We start from the raw sequence: 25,580 nt of genomic DNA on the forward strand, positions 1-25,580 counted from the left end.
GTCGTTGCTCCATTCCTGGTGCCACTCCTGTGTTCAGGCTTCCTCGTTTCTTGTTTTTTCAAACTTACCCTGTGCCTTGTCATTGTCTCCCCCTAACCTTGTCTCTCTGTCTGTTTCCCTCCCAGGTACACTCACCCTCGTCCTCCGTTCGGCTGGGCTCAACCACTGGCCCACTCCCCTTCGGACCTCCCTCTCGGCGTCCTCCCTGTTACCCAGCCTCTCCTCGCTTCCTTGGCCCCTGTGTTCCCCGGCTCCCTGGCCCCCGGTCTCCTTGGTTCCCCGTGCCAGTACTTCCCCGACGTCCTCCTCTCCCTCCACTCCAGTCCCTCTCACCCTTTTTCCCCCAATAAACCTCCTTCCCTCTGAACGCTGCATTTGGGTCCTCTCTGTCCACACACCACACCTCGTAACACCAGTACAGATAATGTATTTTGAAATAATATAATATTTTGTGCATTTACCCTCTTTGGATCAACAGGCTTATCTTTCTTATATCATGTGTAAATAAAAAAATAAAAAAACATACATAGTGTGCGAAGTGACAATTGATTGTAATCAATAAAATAGGCCTACACTTTTTGTTAAAGTCAGCAATTATTTCCTCACAGTTTGCTAGCTCTCTGTTTTGTGTGTGCTCTGAAAATAAATCTGTAAATGGAAAACAAAAAAAGCGGTGTGGACCATGACACAACATTGTTCCAGCTAATCAGCAACAGGTGATGTTAGTGCTCGTGCACAGAGGCAGTGCGAGAGAGATCTATACACCTGCACAAACATGCTGGACTTCTTGCACTGTGAAGGAGATGGCCGAGAAAAAGCCAGAGAGGAAAAAGTCTGAAGAGTATTAACAGAACCATTATACAATGTAGTGAAATCCAATACAGTTCTACATCAAATGCTATCTTGTTGAATCTAATAGTCTGCAGTGTCAGGAAGCTTTTGATTCGACTCTGATCTTACAGCTGTTGATATAAATTTTTTAAGTGCTCTTATGTGCACACATTTTACCTGTAACGTTTACAAAATGCTTATAGTTTCCATCGGTATGTAATTTAATTTAGGACTGTAAATGTAGGTGTGTGACTTGTTGAATATGCATACCATAGAGTGGTGATACTAATGGGATAGAAGAGATAATTATAGGGACCCATAACTTGCTGTGTTTTTATGTGTAATGTTGTATGTGTTCTTTGCATTCTATGTAAACTACTTTGTAACTTTGTTTTGATAAGTGCTATATAGATAAAGATATTATTATTGTTGTTTGTATTCTACTGTTAGGTGACAACTAGTACTATTTGTGTCACAAAGCTATGACAGAAATGGTCGAAACATTATTCAGGGACCCTAAAAGTAAGACAGAAATTATGTCTGCTATTGCTGATTTACAGATCAGTGCTAACACAGTGGCAAGGAGAGTCTCTGCGCTTTCTGTAGATGCAATGGGGCAGTTGGAAAAGGACATGACTAGGCGAGAATGGTTTTCAATCCAGTGTGATGAGTCGGTGCTCCGGTGATACCTCCCAGTTGGCTGTGTTCATTCGGATGGTGTCTGATGACTTTTCCACCAAAAAGGTTTTTGTCATTTCTTCCTCTGAAAACCACAACCAGAGGAGTTGATATCTACAATATTTTGAAGGAATACTTTGTGGGAAAAAATGTAGCTGGTGTCTATAACAACAGATGGAGCCCCAGCAATGACAGGTTGTCACGTAGAATTGATTGTACATTGCAAGGCAGGCCCAGAATTGCCAAAATTTCTGAACTATCTATGCATCATTTGTCAGCAGGCTATATGCACAAAGTTTATGGGATTTGGTCATGTCATGACACCTGTTGTTAAAATTATCAACCCCATTCGAGCAAAGGCCAAACAACACAGAAGCTTAAAACTGTTTCTTGAGGAATTGTCTGCTGAGTATGGTGATCTCCTCCTTCACACACATTGGCTGCAATCTTCCATCTCTTCAGGACCTGTACACCCCCAGGACTCTGAGGCATTCAGGAAAGATTGCAATTGATGCCTCCCATCCCGGTCGCAAACTGTTTCAGTCGCTCCCCTCTGCGTTCAATCAGGACCAAAACCTCTCACCACAAAAACAGCTTCTATCCTTCTGCAGCTAGCCTCATTAACAAGGCCCGGGTCCCTCACTGATACTTCCCCCTTCCCTTACAAATACTGTATATTTTTGCACATGTAAATAATATTTAATTTCACATCATTGCACCTGGTATACTGCATGTATAAGTTGTTTGTTGTTAAGTGTTAATCGTTATTCTTCTATATTTTATATCTTGTCAATCTATTCCATATGTATATATTTATTTATGTCAACTGTGTGTTTGTCTACATGTGGCACCTTATCTCCAAAGCAAATTCCTCGTACATGCAAAAACTACTTGGCAATAAAACATTTTCTGATTCTGATTCTGATTGTACTTGATATTTCCACTTCATGCCACTTTTTACTTCTACTCAACTAAATTCAGAGACAAATATTGTTAGAACATTTATGAACAACTATAGTTAGGGTAGGTTACTACTTCACAAATTGAGATTTTACATGCGAAACACATGATACTAAACAACAAGTAAAATGATTCAATAAATAATATAAAACAAAGGTCGTTTTTCTGCAGTAGTACTCTAACTTGATACTTTAAGTGCATTTTCTACTAATAGGACCTACTATGTACTTGGTACTATGTAATTGGGACACAATAAAAGTGGAAAGGGATTCAAGGAAGCCATAATTTAATACACAGTTTTCATGACTGTATTCATATAATTATCTGGTAGTCACTTCGTATATCATCTGGTAGTGTGAGTTTGGAGGCGGAGCTGTGGCGCTGCTCTGGAACACTGAGCACTCGTTCTAGAATTGTCTCCAGCGGCTTCGGCTGCGAAACACCAGTGGTAGGAAGGCGAAGTATCGCGAGAGGAGAAGGAAAATACGCGATGTTTGGGGAGATACCAGTGCATCAGTTGCAAACGTTTGCGTTAACCGTTTCGGTTTCAGTTATCTTTTGCCGGGCACTACAGCTAGCTAACACTATTATCTAAATCGTGGTCCGACGAGGGAGCTTAATTTCTAAAACAGTGGAGATGTAAGTCTTGGGTTTACTATGTAGGCGTTAACGGTATGTGTTGTCGTTAGCAGCCTTGTTAGTGTGGGATCAACAGCTAATGTAAGCTAACTGAGCTAAGCACACGAGTTAGCTACAGCGACGCAGTCGTAACGTTACTTGCGCGGCTGTCAAGACTAAAAGGCACAGCACTTTAAATCCACCGACAGCTAACGTTAACGTTATTTCAGCGAAACTTTAATATAATGTGGCACCACAGTGTCTCATAAGATAACAAACTCCCAGCTAGTTTTGTTTACGAGCCTTACATCAGCTCAGTTATTGTTAGCTAGCAGGCTAAAGTCAAGCAACAAGGGTAATGTTAATGTTAGCACTGAAAAAGCATGGTGTCATGAGCTCGGAAGATTTCACTTAAGCCAGCGCAGTCAGTGATACTCGTAACACAGGATGCCCTCATTCAGACAAATATGTCTTCTCCTCACTGTGGTTCACGTGCGAACAACCATAACGTTATAGCTTAACGTTACTATTGGTGTAGCATTACCCGACTCCACAGTATGATAATGTAATTGTTGCTCTGATAATATATGTAATGTCGTGTTAACAAGTGCACCATTTTCATTAAAGGGTCCGTTGTAGTTTTTTTTAATTAAAGGTTCTATTGTCAAGTTGTCCTTAGAGAGGGGTAAGTTATTGCATTAAGGCAAAGAGCTAAAGATCACTTCAGATGCTCTCATGCTAATCTAGACCGAATGAATGAAACCTTCCTCAACATGATTTAAGCTACACCTCAAACACGTGGGGCCACCAGGACAGAATAATCAGCCCTAGCTGTTAAAATGACATGCCCTACATTTATTAGCAAGTGGGACACTTGTAGTTGTTTAATAGTTACCATCTGAGTTAAGAATGAAGCAGGAATTATTTTGGATTGTTTTAATGTCACTCATTCAATTCAAAGGGCTTTGTTGGCATGAACGTTTCAAGAAAAGTGTTGCTAATGCATCAAAATATAATCTATCCTAATATTTGGCCAGCACACATTAACAGTAATATGAACATTAACAACACGGTCTTTCTACTTTTTGTTATTAGGCAGCCTGCAGCAGCTAAGTGGTATGACAGACGGGACTCTGTCTTCGTAGAGTTCTGCGTGGAGGATAGTAAAGATGTGCAAGTAAAATTCGACAAATCCAAATTTGAATTCAGGTAAGTTGCATTAATAGCACATTAAATGGTAATATTCCTGAGAATGTTCTTATCCTTGGGGGTAATTGGCCCTATTTCCCACAATCATCTTAAAGAAAAGATGAGCCTTATGATGCTTTTAGGGAACAGGGCATACACATGTGCTATAGTGTATGAACAGAATGAGAAAAACACAAATGACTTATTGGTTGTCAGTTATTGGTGGAAGTTACAAAGGAAATATCATGACCTCTTTTCTTTTCACCATACAGCTGTTTCAGTGGAACAGATAATATCAAACACCAGAATACAGTGGACCTTTTTGGGGAGATTGACCCCAAAGTACGTTTGTCACCTGTAGCCATAGTTGCAGTTCTACCATATCTTTTATTCCTGCAAAGCCTTCAACAGACTCTCTGTTTCATGCAGGCATCCAAACACAGACGCACTGACAGGTCTGTGTTGTGTTGTTTACGAAAAGCAGAGGCTGGGAAATCATGGCCACGACTTACCAAAGACAAGACGAAGGTAAGTTTAATTCTTTCTTTCTTTTTTTTTTTTAAACGTCAGTCGACAGATATGAATCATTTGGCACTTCCGATACAGACTTTTTGCAAAACGTATAAGACCAGTTTAATTGCCATCAATCTGAAAAGAAGTCTTGGTAAGCTGTTAGCTCATTTATTAATAAAATGTGGTATGTAAAGATACCGATTTTGATATTTGATGATCTTAAAATCCGATTTTTACGAAATATTGCTGGTGGTCTCTTTTTTTTTTTTTTTTTTCCTTATTCTTTTCAGAAACGTATAACATAATAAAGATTATCCCTAACATGTGTTCTGTGTTATTTAACCTCACCAGCTATGAGACCTCACCAAGATTATATGATATAACGCAGTTAAAAAGAAAATGTTTTGTTATACATTGTACTTTGGACATAAGTACAGCTGATTATGTTAGCTGATGGCTGTGTCTCCTGGTGGATTTGTGGCCTTCCAAATGTGTGTTGCCAACAGGGGGGCAGCAGTTGTATAATGCCTTGTGGTGGACAAACTATGTAATGACATGATGAAGGATCCTTGTCTCTTATAAATACTAATACTGATTTATCTGCAATTCGCTCGTATCGGGCTCTAATTAAAAGTAGGAAAATTCTTAGTTCTGAAAATGGTGACAATATAACGTGCCACCAAGCAAAACAACTCGAAATATCGTGATTGAAAAAACGGCTGGAATAAACTCATTAGATGTTTAATGGTGCATTACATAAACACTTACATATTTATCTTCTTTTAGTGCAACTGGCTGAGTGTGGACTTCAATAACTGGAAAGACTGGGAAGATGACTCTGATGAGGACTTGTCAAGTTTTGACAAATTCTCAGAGGTAAGCATATTGAACATGCACTGTGCCTGAAGTGAGTATGTCCAGATGTACTGTAGTGCTGACATTGATTGATGTCTCCTGTGCCTTTCTCCAGATGATGAACAGCATGGGAGGGGATGATCTACCTGATTTAGACGGTGCAGATGAGGAGGTATGTTTTTTAAATGCATATAGTACTTTTTATTTGTTACATATCATTTTATTTCAGTAACAGGTGCTTTGTTTGAAGACATTTTAATAAAGTGAAACTTACCAAGTAAATCAGAGCATGAAGAATTATTATTGATTTTGTTTTGTTTTGCAGCATGATTCTGCAGACAGTGACGATGAAAGTAAGTACTATTCTATAAGAGTTGTCTTATAATTTGTAATAGGTGGTCACTAGATCACATGGGGTGAGAAGAGGAGAGCTGTAATGTGATTCACTAAAGGATCTGTGAAGTAAGTTGTACAATGTGTAGGGGGGGAAGATGACATCATCCTACGTAATATGGTGCTGATGATATTATTTTAGGAAGGGTTCAATTCTATGTGTCTTTCCCTGAAGGATAATTAATTTTATTCCATCAAAAATACCTATAATTAAGAGTTAAGTTAAATATAGTTAATGCCTGGTGCACACTACAAGATTTTCAAATCATGACCAATTAAAAAAGAAAAACATGAGACACCACAGATACAATGACCGAATTAACTAATTTTTAATATTTTAATCTTGAGAACGCACACACCGGACAATTCAGTCAAGACACAGGACCACACACTTGGTGTTTATACCAAATGATTTCCAAGTGGCAGATTTGGGGACTTAGGATCTGAGAGATCAAACATGACTTCACACATAAACAAACATGGAGGCAGGCTGTCAGGGTCAGCTAGCTGCACTTGAGGTTGCACTTTGTGTGTTATGCACAGAGGAGGAAAAAAAAAAGAATACACATCTGTGATAGAGGGAATCAGCATGGTTTGTACATTTTATAGCACGAACGAGTACACAACACACTGGTGAGGCTTCCCGGTCAACTCACTCTCATTGGCTGTTGTGGATTTCTGATGGGAACACATCCTGATTTCAAATTGTAAATATATTTAGCATACGAGTTGGGGTGCCTCTGATCCAGTCGGTGACCTTAAGATTATGTCTGTACAGCCCTAACAATACAGGATCATTTGGGCCGATAATCGGTTCCGACTAGTCTTGGCTCGGGAACGCCCCTGCGATTGTTGGGAGACGCAGTTGGACCCATAACATTGGAAATGTTATCCTCTTTAGTGTGCGGCCAGCATAACTTAGCCATAAAATCACAAATGGGTATGTTTAGGTATCTACCTTTTTTTGCTGCATCAGTTTTTGTTATTCTAATAGGTTAATGATTACATTCAAATCTAATCACATGCTTACACTTATCACATCTTTAATTTTGTCTCCCTTCCAGAAATGCCCGACCTTGAGTAGATGTATATGGGTGCCACCTCAGTAGTAAACAAAGTAAGTTATACGGCGGTTGAAGAGAGAGACTAGACATGAGTTGGCAGCCATGTTGGAGAAGAAACCCCATCTCTCTACACAGTTTCCTAAGTGAAAACTCCTCAAGGGAGTGACGGGGAGTGACTGTTGGATACAGACATGCACAGAGATCCATAGCGACATACAGTGCTGTGCTTTGCTGTTCTGTTCTGCATGGACAATTCTGTTCAAATGAAAATGTTATTGTTCATTGACTTAAATGACTGTAATGGGATGTGCTGATGTCTTATACCTTCTCTCTCTCTCTGTTTTTTTGCGATGTAAGGTTATGTATTCAACATGGTGATTTCTAATGAACAAAAAAAAAACTCAAAATGCCTATTTTCCAAAAAAGTAGATTTTTTTAATGACAGATTTTCCCCTTTAATGTTTGTATTGTAAATTGCACTTATTTTGTTTGTTAATTTAAAAAGCAGGCATTCTGCTTGAAATGGGTTTTCAAATGTATGCCAATATCTGCAAATATTTAACAAAACTTTCATTTTTAAAACATATTTCAGCATTTAAAATAAACACATGCTTGTGCAACAATTTGTGTTGAGGTAGTAGAGTGGTACAATTTTAGCATATAGTCGTACCTTTCCAAAGGTGAGTTTGTTTCTCTATGCCTGTGTACAGAGCATTGCATATTGTAGCAGGTACAACAGTTACTTTTCTTCCAGAGGTGAGGTCAGAAATCCTATGTATGTCTACCAAGAGTTTCCAAATACTTTAAACAATACAGGTTCTACGTGTTTGTCCATCAGATACACTAGAACTATGCTTTGGGGGCTTGTGTTTGATGAACACTTTTGCATTTGTCTTATGCTGTAGGAGTTTGAGTATACATTTCTAATAAACTGTTTAAGACTGTTGAATACAAGGTGGCAGTAGTAGTATGGAAGCATCACTTTTTCAAGTTCCAAAAAAGTTTAACATCATCAATAAAGTTCAGAGGAAGAATACAATGAGGAAGGGATTATTGTCAATTATTGTGGGGATGTGGTGGAAGAAGTACTGCATTCAACATTTTCCTTAAAAGCCCAGAAGTATTAGGATCAAAATATACTTAAGCACTAAAATAATCAATTTTTTGATTATATTTTAAATTATTCATCTGAATCTGCAAAGTAACTAAAGGTATCAAATGGGAAGTAAAGTACAATGTTTCCCTCTAAAATGTACTGGATTTGAGGGATAAAGTAGGAAAAAACTGTACAGTATTTGAGTAAATGTACTTGGTTACTTTCCACCACTGTATCTTAGCATCCAACAGTGTTTAAAACATAGCTTCTCATTTCCCCAAGTCTGACTTTAAAACATGCCGATATGTACAGATTGCTCACTGTCAGTGTTCGTACTGGCCACAACTCAATCTAAGTGACAGGAGACAAAGTCATCAATCCTTGTCGTGCAAAATTGTTTTCAAAAGTTCACCTGAAGATTTTGTGAGGCTTCAACAGTTGAAAATGAAAGTTCCAATGTTGGTCTTTTTTGGATCAAACGTATTTTAGTTGTGGTTGGACTTCAGGATGTACTTTTGCACAGAACGAAGACTGGATTTTGACTCACTGTGGCTTTATTGGCATTTGAAACAGACTTTTACATTGCCAAAGCAAGTGTGAAATAAAAACAAACAGAATGATTGTGCTATAAATATATACTTTTATATATATACATACATAAGTATACTGTATATAATACTGATTAGTAACTTAAGATAGAAAAAAACTCAGTTTTCATATGGGCATGTGAGTACAAACATGTAAATTTGTTTTTACCAATTCCAATGTGAAATGTCACTTTGTAACCACTGTGTAGTGCTAATGTTTCAAAGCACTCTACTCTCACTTCTCTATCATTACACAGGGAGTGTTAGGGGCTTCCCATCTCTTCTGTGCTTTTACGCAGAGTGCAAAAAGGGAAGTGGAAGCCGGAAATTATTTTCCAATGTAAATTATTTGTGTGATATTTTTTTATACATGGCAACTGCGGTACTTCACTTCCCTCACAATCACAGAAGTAGTGATGCCATCTCCTTATTCTGTGATGCTTATTGTATGTGGTATTAAAACTAATTATCAGTCAGTAATAGATTATTCATGAGCATGAGAGCTATAGATTGTTGCCAATGAGAGGTGTGTAGTTTCTGTCATGTGAATGGATCATTTGAAGGTAGTGGAAAATCTCTAAATATCCCATGCTGAGGATTTCAGCAGCACTGAAGCCTGTATGTTTTGGTACTTCATCTTGTGTCCTGCAATACATATTTTCATCACTGCGTGGTGAGCGCAGGCCAGAGCTTCTACTCCAGTGTGAGATGTTCAGGGGCTGCATGTTATTATGTATGTGTCAGCAGTCTGGACCCAGGGGACAGGAAAACACAATGCAAGCACCTTTTCAATACCCTGCCATGTAAAACTAAACTGTGGGCTTAAACCCACAAAAGGTGGCTTACCACTGACGGAGGGAGTCATGAGAAGGACATAATGCCCATCACAATAGAGGTGCAGCAACTAACAAACTAATAAACTGTCAGAGTGAAGACACAACAGGTTAAAAAACAGATTTTTCCCCTAGCCACAACCATAATTGTTCATCATATGCTGGTGTTATATATTTTCACCATGTTTTTCATGTTGTTTTGAATGTGAGGAGAAATCATTTAGAATATTTGCAGAAGTTCGAAAGTGAATTTCATCCTCTGAGATATAAAAATGTCAGCTGATCATGTTTGTGTATTGTTTTGATGCCATTTCAACACAACCCTCTGGAGTATGGGCGCAGAGGCAAATATATATAGCCACTATGGCCCGTGGAAAAGAGAACTCTCGGATTCAACAGCGACGGCAAGATAAAGAGATCATAGAAACCAGCAGAAACTGTTACTGCCAGCGTTTTGTTTCCATGCATGAAAGGAGAAAAGCGTTGAGCTCAGCATAATCCTTTCGGAGGGGCAGCTCCGTACCTCTGGCTGCCCTGGTCAGCATGATGCTCCAGTGCAGAAGCTCAATGCCAGGCCTGCTCTCCCCTCTTCCTCTCCAACCGTGGATTTTCCACTGCTTTATCTGACCTGAGCCTCCAAACCCGCCCAGCACACACACACAATGTAAAACTGTGCCTAATCAGTTCTGCTGCCACAAACCTAATTTGTACCAATCCAGAATACAAGGGGAGAAATGGAGAAATTGCTCGTGCTTTTTGGTGACCACGGCCTTGGTTGGAGTGAATGTGAACTGTTGATCGAACATTACAGAGGAGACAATGAAAACAAAGTCATGGAAAGTTAGTGGAAAGGTGGACATTGTAATAAATTCTGTCATTGTAAATAAAAATATATATCAAAACGATTGGAAACCCAGCAAAACTCCACTTCTACCTGCTCACAGGTTCTGCCCACCACATGCCCACTTGCTTTTCTGTTTTCAGGGTTGAAGGTCAGTTTCTCACAGGGGCTTTTCAGTCAGTGGTGTTATGAATATGATTCTCTACCACTTTGTTTGTGCTTGTCCTCACCACATAAGTTCAAACTCAAGTCATACATTTCAAAAGTAGCCTCACCCTTCAACTGCAGTGTGTTGAGAGCTTCCCTACATGAATAAGTAAAGTAATTATCATGGTCCACTTGCAACCCATTACTACAGATTCAGAGTAATCTCTACAATGAGGTGGGTGGATCCATCCCCAAAGTGTCAGTACTACTGATACGAAGTCTTGTTTTCAGTCAATACAAAAATAAAATGGATCCATCACATGTTAGATCACATTGTGGGCACATGAAGACTCTCCTTAGTGTTGCAATATTTGTATTTTTTCTGCTGTTGTGAGCATGCACGCAGTGATCTCTTCTTTAGTTCAGATTATTCACACGATGAACTTTTGTTATTTATCATTAAAATCTGTCTTGAAACCTGTATGAGATTAAGTTAACAGAATAGTAAAATGTGTCACCCTTAATTATTTTTTGGAAATTGTTTTTGGTGGTAATTAAAAACTGTTCTTAAGTTGCCAATGAAAGGCACATCCCCCTCATAGTTCAGGACATATCTCTTTCTGATAGCACACAGGGAGGTCATGGCAGGAGAAGGGTTAAATTATTTTGTTTTGATTTGTAGTATTGTGCGCTGGCCCCTCCCCTGGGCTCGGTGAGGCTGCTGTGGCCCTGGGGTATTATAAAAAGGCCTCTGAGCTCCCCCTGCTCTGGTAAAGAGGCTGAATGTCTGCAGGACATGCTTAACGTTTGTCTATCCATGTTCTTCTTCTAACAACCTGCAGGGTTGGCACATAGATGCACAGAGACTGGCGTGTTGCTCCACTCAGGAGCTCTCTATGACAGAAATCAGAATTCAGAAGGCACAGCAGCAGATTGTTCTCAGTTGCATGAGAGTTACATGTTGAGCAGTTTATGTGTTGTTGCATTTAGCTTTAGAGAAGCACTTTCTGTTTGAGGGCTGATTTTTGTCATTTGCTGTGTTTTTTGGTCTTAAACAGTTGTTGTTGTGGAGAAACATCTCCTTTTAGTTGATCAGGTTGTTTTTCTGTTGATTTTTTATCCCTCCATTGCTTAGAGGTTGCTTTTTGACCTTTTGCCACCATGTGGGAGTTCAGGTCCATGTCTTTCTGGCGGGCGGTGTTCGCCGAGTTCTATGGCACCATGTTCTTTGTATTCTTTGGGTTGGGGGCAGCCCTCCGCTGGACCACCGGGCCCCATAATGTTCTCCATGTTGCCTTTTGCTTTGGGCTGGCGGCTGCCACCCTCATCCAGTCCATCGGCCACATCAGTGGAGGACACATCAACCCAGCTGTTACCTTTGCCTACCTGATTGGCTCTCAGATGTCCCTGTTCCGTGCTTTCTTCTACATCATAGCCCAGTGTCTTGGAGCACTGGCTGGTGCTGCCGTGCTCTACGGAGTCACACCCAGCAACATGAGGGGAAACCTTGCACTCAACACGGTAAGATTACCTGCCAGTCACTGTAACACTACATGCGTTATTACAAGGAGGCTGACTCTCACTTTTGTTTTACAAATGGCAGCCTACATTAAGTGTTTCACATACACTGACTATTTAATATTAAGATGAATGACTATAAATTACATAATGTGCAAATTAAGTATTATCTGTACACATAATTGCAAATTCTGTCTAGTCTGACATAAGGTCATTAAAAGATAAACATCACAATGTGCATGTATGTATAAAAAACTTTAAAATTGTGTGTTTTTCATTCATGCACTAACATCATTAATTTCATCACTCTTTCTTCCCATCTTTCAGCTGCAGCCAGGCATCAGCCTGGGCATGGCCACCACCATGGAGGTCTTCCTCACCCTGCAGCTTGTCGTCTGCATCTTTGCCGTGACTGATGAGAGGCGCAACGGACGCCTGGGATCTGCTGCTCTGGCCATCGGCTTCTCTGTGCTCATGGGGCATCTTCTCGGGGTAAGAACCACCTGGGGGGTTTGAGAAGTTTGAAACTGCTCACTGGGTTCATGCAAAGATCTGACCATTGTTTTACATATACACATTTACACTCTTAACCAGGAACTACTCTCTGTGTCTTTCTCTTAGATGTACTACACTGGAGCAGGAATGAACCCAGCAAGGTCCTTCGCCCCTGCTGTGCTGGTCAGGAATTTTGTCAACCACTGGGTAAGATGATCACATCTGTACATTTGACACTATAAACTCTTGCAAACAATATAATGTGTTCAAACTCGCAAAATAACGCATTCTGATATTTATCTGTCACGACAGGTGTACTGGGTGGGACCCATGATTGGTGGTGCCATGGGTGCTCTGGTTTATGACTTCATGCTGTTCCCCCGCATGCGCGGCCTCTCTGAGAGGCTCGCCATGCTGAAGGGCACCCGGCCCCCAGAGGCTGAGGGCCAGCAGGAGACGAGGGGAGAGCCCATCGAGCTCAAGACACAGGCCCTATAAGCCTGGTGAAGAAGATTGGCATTCTGACCCCCATCCCTCACCCCATAATCTGCACCCTCAGTTCCCGGTCCATCCTCAGCCCACTCAGAATTTCTGCACACATACCTCCTCCCCGCCTCCACACATGCTAACACATCCCAAATACCTTTGTTATCCTTGTTCTGCATCCAGAACTGGACCTACTGATTTACAGTGAAGGGACGCCCACAGCCCTGACCATCTCGCCTGATTTCACCTCTACCCATCCTTCCTCCTCCTCCTCCTCCCCCCCCTTGGACTGCAGGACAAAGATGGAGGGTTAGAAGAAGACTTGCCACTGAAGGAAGCACCCTGTGCCCTGTGGTGTGGGGAGTCAGTTACTCCTGGCTGACAGGTGGCTACAACTGCTCAGGACAGGGGCCTCTCTCTCTTTCCCTTTCTCTCTCTTTCTGTTTTTCTCCCTATTTCGTAGTCTGCTAGGAGTGAAGCTACAGTAGAGCAGTGGACTTCTGCATGCTTTTCCATTTTGATCCAGTGTGATCTCGCCCTTTGTTTTGTTTCGTTATTGAACTTTGGGTAAATTACATGTACGTATTGTACTTTACCAGTATTTATTTGTCTCTCATTCTTTTTTTCCCCCAGTTATGTGTGTGTGTGTGTGTGTGTGTGTGTGTGTGACAGAGAGTGAGTGTGCATGCAGGTCTATGTGTATGCGCGTGTGCTTGTTTTAATTGATCATTTTTTGATCATTCTGTAATATTTTTTCCCCCCATACCAGCATATTTTAGGGAAAGATGCGGCCTTTTCCACCCCCTCACTGATACTGCAAAAGTTCAATCGATGCCATGTTTAGAGTGATGCCCTTTTTATATCAGATCAAAATAATTTGCCTTTGGGTCAAGTCTTCAAGTCAAATTCATTCAGTTTAGAGTTTGTGTCTCATTTAGTGAAGCGCACACACATTCATATTTTTATTCAACTAAACAAAACTATCTGGTATTTCCAGAACTCAGTCTTCCATGAAGTTACAATTACAAACACTTGAAATGGTATAATTACCACCAAATCTGTTCCCCATTATTTTATAAGTGGGAAGTATGCAGGTTTGTACCACACTTTGTATTTGTGTTGGGTTACATTTTAAATGACTTTCTGAAATGAGCTTTGCTTTTAGAGCAGCGCTTATCACAGATTCATGTACAGGTGTGTGATAGTTGGTTTGCTTTTACTTTTGCGTGTCTGCCATGGAAAAACAAAGAAAGCAAACCTGACGAGCTGTCGTGAGGAACAAACGTTTCCTAGTTGAATTGTGTTGTTTGGCACGACTGAAGAGTCTTTGTTACATCAACTTGAGGTTAGAAACGAAAGAGTGCATGAGGTGTGGTGGCTTGTTGCTGGTGTTGGCAAACACCTGGTGCCTTCTCTTTTCTATGCTGAGCTGGGTGGCTCTTTGGGAGTGAGATGGTTTTATTGGACAAGCCTCTCTCTTATATTTGGGAGAAGAGAGAAGGTCACCGTGAGGCGACTGAAATCTTTAGTGTGTTTGTACAGGGTGATAAATGTACACCTTTATTTTCATACAATCTACACTAGAGAGAATGAACTTTGAAGGTGAAGCTCTACATTGGCCTGGTGTCCCCTCTCTCTTCCATCCCTCCTTCATTCACCCTACCTCCTCCCTTTGTTTACGAGGCAGCCATCTTGTTCTGCTCTAATGAGGGGACATCTAAAGCTGCTGGGATGGAGGGAAGGGGATGGGGCACTGAGATAAGTTATTTAGTAATTTGACAAATTTCACCAGAGCAGTTACTGAACCAGACATGTAAGCTGATTCTCTCTCTGCTTCCTCTACATAACCTTTTTTTTCAGTGTGATTTCCCTGGCAGTGGTTGAGTAGAATTTACATTTTAGTGACATGTTGAAATTAGAATTTGTGTTCTAATGGAAAAGCTTTGTGATGTACAGTGTAAAGTTTTCTTTTTTATTTTAAACATTTCATGATTGTTGAAACTGGATGGTTAGGAAATATAATATGCTAGTAATGCAATGTCTCCTCTTTGGCTGATGGATTATGGAAGTGATGCCAATTATGTTATACACCATTATGCTTTCATTCAATGGACAGCCTTTATGGTACCTTCCCAATCACAATGCCATTGATTTATTATTTTTATATGTCCAAAAAATCTGAAAATTCTTATGTTTCCAATCCCTTTTTTGTCTGTTTTCTTTTAGACTGACAATATAGTAGAACAATATGTATTTAAACAGATGGTTCCAGACAGGATAAAACTACATTTGGTCCATTAGATGTTTATCATATATGACATATTCCTTTCACCTCTGAGAACTAAACCCAGTAACCATTTACATACACATCTGCCAATCAGATGAGGTTATTTCTGATACCACCATGGTAGTGAAAGATGCGATTGAGCAGTGTTTCAAAATTTGGCACAAACAGCTGTGATATCAGTCAAGGTTGACTTAAGGGACATAACTATTTTCTTCTTAATAAATTCACAAAAAATATTTTTGATATTTTCAGAAAAAAGGTGAGATTTTATTTGTCCCAGTTGGAAGATCATATAGATTGTATTAGTAGCCTCAGAGTGATTTATTAAGTCAATCCACAAGATATAAGAGGTTATCATCGGGCAAACCTACATGCAACATGGTATATCCAACACCACCATTTTGTTATTACACGCACGACATTGACAGTGATGGTAGGTAGTGCAAAGCTTCTCTTAAAACCTGAAGTTGGTTTATGGGGAAGATTGGTATTGATATACTGTACATTCAAATGCGAATAAGCTGCTAAAATCAAAGCAAAATTAGATTTAGAAATCCCATAAAGCAAAGATACTGCTTACCCTGCCAGAATACTATTGTTCTTTAGCCTGTAATGTTTCCTATTTCCTGCAAGCATAATTACTTCTTTACTTTTTCGTTGGCCTTATTCATTTGGTACTATATCCTGCTACATATCCAGCCATACATCCAGCGTTTTAATCTTTAAGGCCATACAGCTCTAACAACAAAAAACATTTAAATGGCACATATGTTATGTGATACTCCAAACAGCACTATATTAATTTTGCTACATAAGATAACATCTAAATTGAGATTTTACATCTAAGAACAAATGAAGAGTATGGAAATATACTGTTGATCATTTCCTTACACTATTTATCTTTTTTATCACTCCAAACACAGAAGAAAGATACTGTTCATATCACTGACAGAAAGAAACAGATTTTTTTTGTTCTGTGCATTAGGCCATCTAAATAGAGAAATAAAGCATCAAAACCATGTTAGCAGTAACAGTTATGCTCAATTAATAGGACCTGATTCCTTATTGGAAATGGCCAAACATTATTGGCTGAGATTAACTTGCAAAAGCTATGAAGAAAATACACACAATTGAGTATTTAAGTACGCAGACATAATGTAAGCATTTCCCATCACCATCATCATTACCATTTCTGCCATTGTAAGTGCCCATCATTGTGGTATAGTTTCACAGTCAACATTGATGGAAAAGCTTATTTTTCCTTTCATGTTCCTAATTCTCACTGTACTACAGAACGGTTTAGGCTCACAAACATTGATTGACCCATGGGTGAGTTCAGTATTTACCGTGCATAAATGAGAGACTGAGTGTATGACACACTATAGCTGAGGCATTGCCATGCTTTTCAATCACAAGGGAAGGCTATGTACAAAATATACTATTGAAATATGCTTGACTCATCATAATAAAAAAACATGCAACAAGAACAGAGGACAACATAACCTCAAAAGTAATCTCCGGGAGCTGAGTGGCCATGTCATCTTACCATTACGTTTCCATGAGGGTCACAGTCAGCTTTCATGCATGTTTGGTCGTTGTTGGAAACACACAGCAATCTGTACAGTGAATCACTGTGTTTTCCAGAATGCATGGGATGTAGTATAAACAGACAAGCAAAGAAATCAACATCAACAAACCTACCACCCGTTGAGAGAGCATGCACAACCAAGATGGTCGACGGACAGCGATGACACCACTTTTTCTTCTGGTTTGTTCTCAGTTTTACTTTGTCCTTAAAATGAGCACCAGCTCACCACGATGAGTCCCAGAGAAATTAAATTTGTCTCCACCAGGTTTTTACTCAAAAGTAGATGAAACTGTAGATGGATGGTGAAAGTAAAGGAAGAAAGTCTAACAATGGGACAAGGTCAGACAGGTTTGGCTCCGGCCTCCATCCAATTTCTGCTTTGCACTCCAAAAACAACTTTGCTGCAGAATATTTCTAAGAGTCCAGAGTCTGGAGAAAAGTGTCTAAATCTAGATCCATATTGTTACCTGGGGGACTAGAAGACAGAAACATGTGCTTTTTAAAACTATTTTTGGAAAAAAATCAAACAATATGTCAATGGATTTCATGCACAGTCACGAAGATAAAAACCTACATGTGTTCAGTGAACTCCACAGAAGGAGGTGCACTGTCCATTATGTCTTGAGTGATGGACTCTTGCGGGCTGAATGGCTGCTGGAACTGATGCCTGAAAGAAACAGCAGAACAGGAGCATTATCAACAACAATCAGGTATTCATTAATAACCAATAAAAGTGTGACATACAAGCTTCCTTCAGTGACTTCATTAAAGGACTCCTTATTTACTAATCTTGTAATGTCAAGAAATCACTGTGAAATAATTTTAAGGTGTCTGAAGCATCGGCAAAAATATGCATCACATTGTGTTTTCCTCAGACAGTGCCATTATTGAGGCAGCATTAGTTCAGAATACTCCATTACATTGGACTTGCTGTTTAATTTAAACATCCTTTTGCTGTATTTAAGAAGAAATTTACATTAACTTTATGGAAGATGATGTCCAAGCCAATAAAGTGAAAATGTATTATTACTATTGCAATATAACCTTTACAGGCTATTACGAAAAAGACTACCACTGAAATATTTAATGAGAGACTTAAACACCTTCGCAGGTCCAACATTAAAAACTGAGTGCCTACTGCTGTGCAGAGGAGCAATGTTCAAACGTAAGATACCTAGTATTTTATTCTAAATTCTAGTGTCAATAAAATGGATCCCAAGGGGTACAGGTCCATGTCATTTGATATTATTGGTGCAGTCAAAAACAAAGGTCAAGTGCTATTTAACTTAACTTAAGTAAGACACCAGAAAAACACAAATACACCATGTCGTCAAACATAACAGAGGAAATTTTGTTGAGGCTGCTTCAGGAGAATTTGTAGGAGAGTATTGTGACGTCCCTGGGACGTCCTTGTTTCTGTCTGGTTGCTGAATGTTCATGTGTATGTTCTGTTGTAGGTGTCAGTAGGCGGGGTCGTCATCATCATCATGTACTGGAGCCACCTGGGCCCGGCGTTCTCCATATATAAAGTAGATCCTACCTGCGGCACTTTGGGAGATAGAGAGGAGGGAAATGCAGTTCCCTTTACTCTGCGCTCCTCATTTTTGTTGCTTTCTTTATCAACACTACATTGCTGACTTACTGATTACCATACTATACTGCCTTGTTTGAGTAGTTATGTTAATTAAATGTTTGAGTTCTTGTAATGGTACCGTTGCTGCAGCCTGTTGTCGCTGTGTGATTATTCATGTCAGGGTTTTTGAGTCGGCCCGTGACAGTATTGGATCATTAGGTGTGATTATGAATAATGCATTTTTCTTCTAATAATAACATAAATACCGTTGGCATACTTATGTGCTTTCATTTCAGAGGTTACTTTTATATAGGCAAAGTGCCTCCTAAATTTTGGGCCGAATTGTTTGTCTCAGCTTCACTCATTTTCACCAATCGTATTAACTCAAAATCAGTGGTTCCTCTGAGAATCCTGAAAGTGACAATCAAAACATAAACAAAGTGTAAATGTTGATAGTGGTAAGAGGATTGGTCGCTAGCTGGTAAAGGAAATGCGTTTGTCGGTATGGTATTCAAGTGAAAGAGAGAAACGTGTGGAAGTGATACTTACACGGTGAGAGGTGCCATACTGGGATTCGGGGGTGTGGCTGAGCCAGCTTCCCTGCACACACACACACACAAACACAAACAAACCATGTTGTCAAGGGCTTCACTTTAGGTGCACAAATTACATGGTTTATTTGTAAAAAAGTTCCTTACATGCCGACTTTAGTATGGAGAGACACAGGGATATAACCCCCGATGGGTGAGGCTTGAGGCTCTGTTTCAAACAATAGCAGAGAAGAAAGAACTTAATTTGTTAGTTTTCTGTTCTCACATTAACTTAAGAACACAACGCTGACTCTGTGCACCATTTACCTGTGTAGAACTTTTTGAAGACTTCATGTTTAGGAAAATCAGGATACAGGTATGTTATGTGGCTGATGTCACGGATGCGGTCACCAAGGCTCCGGATCTCAAGATCTCTTTTGGTGAAGGGCTGGATGTTCTGGATTTTCTGACCCCCATCTAGGAGGAAAACATTTTTTGAGGTGTGTGTGGCGAGAGAGGTAAAGAGTTTCAGTGACTCTCTGTATTATAATAAGAATATTATTATTATTATTAGTAGTAGTAGTAGTAGTATTAGTAGTAGTAGTACTTTATCCTTACTTAAAGAGGTCATATTATGCTAATTTTCAGGTTCAAAATCTTATTTAGGGGTTGTACCAGAACAGGTTTACATGGTTTAATCAAAAAACACCATATTTTTGTCATACTGTACATTGCTGCAGCTCCTCTTTTCACCCTGTGTGTTGTACGCTTCGTTTTACTCATGGAGTGATGCGTCTTGCCTCTACACTTTGTTGGGAGTTGCACATTAGCAGTTCCTAGTTAAGGACTACTAGCCAATCAGAAGCAGAGTAGGGCGGGTCATGGGAAGCCGGTAAACATGGCTTCGGTTCAACTGTACATGTTTCTGATCAACATGGACTGGAGCAAGAGTTTCAGAGTGATGAGTTATACGAGGCGCATTTAGCTTTCATCCCGAAAGGGAAACCGCTGGACTACAAATGAGCTATTTTCAAGCAGTTCAGAGCAGTGTTTTCTGTGGGAGATAGGAACTCCCTTTGGGCTGGACTTTGGGCTTTTTCACTTTGCAAACCTGTTACATGCACAAAAAAGACTCAATAAAGGAAAGGGAAAAAGCCAAAAAGCATAATATGACCTCTTTAACTATGTAGACCATAACAGACTGTTGTCACTTTTAAAAGTTACATAAATATAAATATTTAACATATGTAGTCTTTTTACTCATTCTGGTCATTTTAAAATTTTTAATGCTCTGTCGTTATAATAATTCTGTTAAAATGCACAATCACACAACACGAACCTTAGAAATATAGTGTCTCACTGCCTTCAAAATGTCCACATAGCCCCCAAAGGGTTTTTCAGACCTACTTTTTGTTACCTTGAAACAAGTTTTGTGTTCCCTCGCAATAACTTTTACATTACCTTAAAGTACTTTCTGCATTCCCCCTGATTTATAGGAGCAGTTAGTGTGTTGATCCAGTCCATTTATACAGTACTGCCAGTTTAGGTTAGGGTTTAGGTAAACAGTATCTGATCTTACAGTAGACAGCCACTGGCTGTGAGCACAGCTGCAGCTGCTCTACCTAGCTGTGCTGGCTGACACTGTGGCAGTGGATATGGTTATTGCTCAGACTACAGCTGCATTTGAGGCTGAATTTATGGTACTATGGATATGGCTATGGTAGCTATACAGTGACTACGCTTTACTGCCCCTATTAGTATTAGCCAAGAAAGCAAATTATATATTGTAAACTAATGTGTTACAGCCACAGTCATAGAAACCAAAGCACGGCCAAGGCTTCAGTAACAATAGCTACAGCAACAGCCAAAGCTATTTTATCCCATGGCTATAGTCATAATCACAGCAACAGCCTTTCTCAATCACCCTAGGCAGCTAGATTAACTTGATCCACTTGTTATCTATCAAGCTGCAGTTATACACACTTGCGGCTAAGCAGCATGTTGTCACAACCAGCAGCAGTCTATTACATAATACTACATTATAATACAGCTCAGCCTTTGAAATGCAAAATATATTGCAAGGGAACGGAAAATAACTTCACAAAAAAAATCTCACTATCCTTTCAGGGGCTCCATAGATGTCAGTCCAACAATGTTATAAATTGTTAAAAAATTACGTTCAAATTTATTACAAGGGTCTAAATATAATAGTGCATTAGTTTTCATTTAGGAGGACCACCCTCAAAATGGGGGGAGGTGTTAAAGCAGTACATGGAAATTATCAAAAGGAAGTCCTGAAATTCCTTAACATAAAAATAAAAGATAATGCATTATTGCTCTCGTCATCATGTGAACAATGAATCATAGTCCAAACAGGAAACAGAAGAATTTGAGGTGAAAATAATTTAACGAAACTAAACACAATCAATCACAAACTGGGGCCACACCAACACTTACTGTCAGTAGCAGACACATATGCAATGGTGATGCCTCCGATCTCAGAGTCACTAAAGCGAAGTAAGAACGTCCCATTGGGCCTGTCTTTGAGAATCAGGTGTAGATGCTGCTTCCCAATGAAACCAAATATCAGCCTAGTGGAGCAAAACATTGCAAACACCAGTCATTATTTACAAACTGTAGCAGGTTGCCAATATTTACTAATGAAACAGCAGAGGTGTCTCCTCACCCTTCGCTCCAGTATGTCTTCAAGTGCTTCTTGGTAAGCTCCATTACTCCCTCAAACCACTGCCAGAAAGTGAACGGTCGGCCCGGGAGAACCTCCTGTGGGATTAACAGGCTCTGTGAGATTTTAGTGTATGTCAGCGTATGTCTGTCTATGTGAGAAGACAAACACCTGTGTGCACCTTATTAAACTGGGCCCAGGAAACCATCATGTTGCTGAAGTCGTCCGCAAAGTCGGGCTTGTCGAATATCTTCTGGGCTAAGAAGTGCTGGTTGTATTGGTCCAGATTGTGCTGCGTCTGGACTTCAGCTGTGAATTTACTGTTGAGAGTGCTGTACATCATCCTCCAGGGCACGCGCTCCGGCACCACGAACGGCACTCGGTCCTGATGACATGGCGAGAAGAGAACACTGAACATATCGTAATAGAAAACATTAAAAACAACTGCATTCCATTTAGGTGAGCTACTTCTAGGGTGGTAGTTTTGTGCATGCTAGCACACCGCCAGGTTTACTTGGACATTTAATGGAATTGAGCCACTGTTACTTAGTTAGTTAGTAAGTATAAAGTAATGGATTGTGTCAGCTTGCTTTACAATTTGCATTAGTCTGCTTATCATTCTATGTTATATCTGATAAGATTTGTCTGCTAAAATGTATCTTAATGTAGATTAAATCTGTAAACGGTGCAGATTGCTATTGCTCAACATGTTGTTCAGTATGTTATATATAATATTTGGGATTGAACTGCCAAACTTCCGATTAACGGGCAACCTGCTCTACCTCCTGAGCCACAACCGCCTCAGACTGCAGGCCTTGTTTACAGCAGATAGTGCAGCAAAGAGGACCACAGCAGCACATTTCACATAATTTCATCATCAAAGCGTTTTCCCACTAAGAAACCCTCAACGAATGAGTGCTGAGGCCTCTTGATGCAGGACACTTCATATCGCAACAGTCACATTTCACTACACAAGCTGTTAGAACCAGCAGAAAATATGTCAATCTGGGCAATAAAAAGGACATGTGCCTCAGATAAACGACAGGAACTCTATTTATCCATTCAGTGCTTGGTTGCTCTTTAAGTTAACTAGTCTTTGCCAGAGAAAATGCAGCACTCAATAATGCATGCCTAATTTAAAAGCCTATTGCCCTTTCAGTACCTATAAAGCAAGCCACTCAGCTGTAACAATTGTTTAAATGTTTTATGATACCTAATGCATGCAAGCATCAAATGATGCAAAGCTCTGTAACTTCCAGTCATACATGTTGAGACTTAAATGTAGGTTTTTATCAACCACTTGTTGGCTTTCCTCCAACACTACCAGTAGCTAGACTCTAGAGAATCCTGTTCAGTCCCTTATGTTCACATGGGCCTACGCTTATTAAGATGCATCATATTGATGGAGTCTAATTGTCAAACTCGTTCTCTGTTGCAAACCTCAATAAATATTGTTACACACTTTGAAATAATCTGTCCTTATTGAAATACCTACAGTATGTTAATCTTTCCCGACTTTTCTTCTGACATACTGTCATCTCTTTATTATCCCTATGATTTTTTATGTTTTGTTCAATATTTCAATGTTAAAAAATCTGTTTACAAAACTAAACTAAAGATAGTTTGTCTCCTCCACTGCATGAATTATTGTGTCCTTAATATATGTAAGTGATTATCTGATGCATAGCTGACGTGTCATAGATTGCTGCTGCTGCATCTGGGTTTTGGATGTATCCATCTCAGTTCACCAGATGAATGAATGGCCACACAGCCTACACAGAGTGGCTGGATTCGACCTAACAGCTGACACCTTATTCTTTTTCTTATTAAGTATATATTAAAGGGCTATATGTAGTTTTTCAATGAACTCACTTATTAATAAATCAAATCAATTTTTACTTCCTTTTTGTCAATAGGCTCTAACATCACTTAGAAATAAAGCACATGTCTGTTTTCTCTGTTGCTTGGTACAGGCACTATTCTGCTTTAAATATGAAGGCACCGGGTCGGGATGTAGCTGCATACGCGCTCCTGAACCTCTCTCCAACTACAGCGACAACACCGCAGCTAACAAAATGCAGTCTACTAACACCACAAAACAACAGGCTCCCAGCACAACACAGACTCCAACACGAACTCCACGTAAGGATACAAGACAACAATAAAGGTTTATGTGCTGAAGCCTGTCAGGCCAAAGAGAATCAGATGATGTTGGTATAAACAGTCAACATCAGAAAGGCTGGATTCACAGAGAATCATGTTAGCTCGCTTGCTAACGCCGAGCTGTTGTTAAGGTTATCCGGTGCAATATATAATATGTAACTTTATGGCTTTCTACATTAATTTACAAGCTAGTTACCAGCTAGGTATTATGTCAAAGTGTTGATTTAGCCTGCAAGAAATGACGTTTACAGGAGCAGGAGCAGCCAGCTAACATTAGCACGGACCTACTGCTGTTTGCTTTGTAACGTTCAATTTAGACTTATTTTAGTTTTTTCTAATACTCAGTAACATAGCTTTTCCACCATCTCAGGCAACATGACAGCACAGGACAACAATACAGTGGGAGAACCATCCACTAAAGTAATGTTACTGCGGTCTAACTGTACTAAGTGTGGTAACAATCTCATAATAATATTCAGTCCAGCTCACTAATTGTTTTATTATCATCCATTTAGCTGTGCTCACATTCCTGAGCCTCCAGTGAAAGATAAACAAATAATTATGTTAGTTACTGAAAAGCAGACAGGCGAGCTAACGCCAATGTATCACATCGGCTAATTATAACGTTATCATGTAACGAGCATGGATTAACGTTAGTTCAACGTTAGTTGTGTTTGGATTATGCTCACTCATGAGTTCAAGCGAGGACGCGTACAAGCACACACCTGGTTGCAATCTTTAAACCGCACCGCTAGTGGCCGTTGAAAACTACATATTGCCCCTTTAATGTACAATATATCACTGCAATTTAATGTAATGTTATTATGTGAAGTATGTGGGCTGTGGACCCCACAAAGATTAGCTGATTGCCATGGCATCTGCTAACGGGGATCCTTTAAACACACAAATAAACTAGTCTCTGAGTTCATAATGGTCACTCCATTGTGTCTGCAGTGCAGAGATTGGTGTCTTGTCAGTGATAAGGTCAGAGCCTATAAATTCCTAATGTTAATGTATACATACTCATATAGAGTAATACAAGTAGTAAGGCAATGCCATTTTATGTTAGTAGGCTTAGTGAACCTCTGAGTTATAGTTTATTTCAATTCAAAGTAAAATCAAAACAACTGTACAGTCTCTGACAAAAGTCTTGTCGCTTGTGTACAAATTGACCTGAAGTGCTGCTGAAATATATTTCTAATCAAGATTTTTTTACAAGAAATGGCTCATTTTAATCCCAACAGCTTTTGTAATAATGTTTCAGTGCAAAACGAAACTGTCAAAAAGTATTCTAAGATTCACAGCTTGGTAAAGCCCATTGAGTCAATTTTTGCAAAGACATAAGTGTTGTCGCCTTGTCATATGAGCTTCACCTGTGACTAATAATGGATCAATTAGGTCTCAGGTGTGTATAAAAACAACCCCAGTACACTAGACCTTCACATCAACAGCAACTAGACCTCTGCAAACATGCCTATGATTCACCCTGAGACTAAAGTTTTGATTATCAAGAGGCTGAAGACCAGATCCACTGCTGATGTGGCAGACAGCTTCAATGTGTCTCAGCGTCAAGTACAGAGGATAAAAAAAACATCTGAAGACACTGGAGACATTTTTGACAAGCCCAGGTCAGGCAGCCCCCGCAAGACAACT

At 39.7% G+C, this 25,580-nt stretch overlaps 3 protein-coding genes across 3 annotated transcripts in view; 2 read left to right on the plus strand and 1 right to left on the minus strand.

The window, feature by feature from the left end:
- Positions 1 to 2,938: 2,938 nt before the first annotated feature.
- ptges3a (prostaglandin E synthase 3a (cytosolic)) lies at positions 2,939 to 8,139 on the plus strand. The gene is made up of 8 exons (XM_046057389.1): positions 2,939 to 3,108; positions 4,183 to 4,296; positions 4,548 to 4,617; positions 4,705 to 4,803; positions 5,575 to 5,664; positions 5,759 to 5,815; positions 5,969 to 5,996; positions 7,101 to 8,139. Coding segments are annotated over exons 1-8 (480 nt in total). The 5' UTR covers positions 2,939 to 3,106; the 3' UTR covers positions 7,121 to 8,139.
- A 3,626-nt stretch (positions 8,140 to 11,765) lies between these two features.
- Positions 11,766 to 13,115, plus strand: mipa (major intrinsic protein of lens fiber a). The gene is made up of 4 exons (XM_046055942.1): positions 11,766 to 12,125; positions 12,450 to 12,614; positions 12,744 to 12,824; positions 12,930 to 13,115. Exons 1-4 carry the CDS (start codon positions 11,766 to 11,768, stop codon positions 13,113 to 13,115), a joined length of 792 nt encoding a protein of 263 aa, XP_045911898.1.
- Positions 13,116 to 15,626: 2,511 nt separating this feature from the next.
- The window catches only part of stat6 (signal transducer and activator of transcription 6, interleukin-4 induced), a 28,461-nt gene continuing 18,507 nt past the window's right edge, over positions 15,627 to 25,580 (minus strand). Inside the window, exons 13-20 of the mRNA XM_046055943.1 lie at positions 21,946 to 22,149; positions 21,768 to 21,862; positions 21,539 to 21,672; positions 19,409 to 19,558; positions 19,250 to 19,310; positions 19,101 to 19,151; positions 17,553 to 17,645; positions 15,627 to 17,453 (exon numbers count right to left, since the gene is read on the minus strand). Of these exons, the coding sequence (XP_045911899.1) occupies positions 17,393 to 17,453; positions 17,553 to 17,645; positions 19,101 to 19,151; positions 19,250 to 19,310; positions 19,409 to 19,558; positions 21,539 to 21,672; positions 21,768 to 21,862; positions 21,946 to 22,149 (849 nt within the window). The 3' untranslated portion in view covers positions 15,627 to 17,392. The remainder of the gene's footprint in view (positions 17,454 to 17,552; positions 17,646 to 19,100; positions 19,152 to 19,249; positions 19,311 to 19,408; positions 19,559 to 21,538; positions 21,673 to 21,767; positions 21,863 to 21,945; positions 22,150 to 25,580) is intronic.

Source organism: Micropterus dolomieu, linkage group LG08 (assembly GCF_021292245.1).
Source record: "Micropterus dolomieu isolate WLL.071019.BEF.003 ecotype Adirondacks linkage group LG08, ASM2129224v1, whole genome shotgun sequence".
NCBI lineage: Eukaryota > Metazoa > Chordata > Actinopteri > Centrarchiformes > Centrarchidae > Micropterus > Micropterus dolomieu.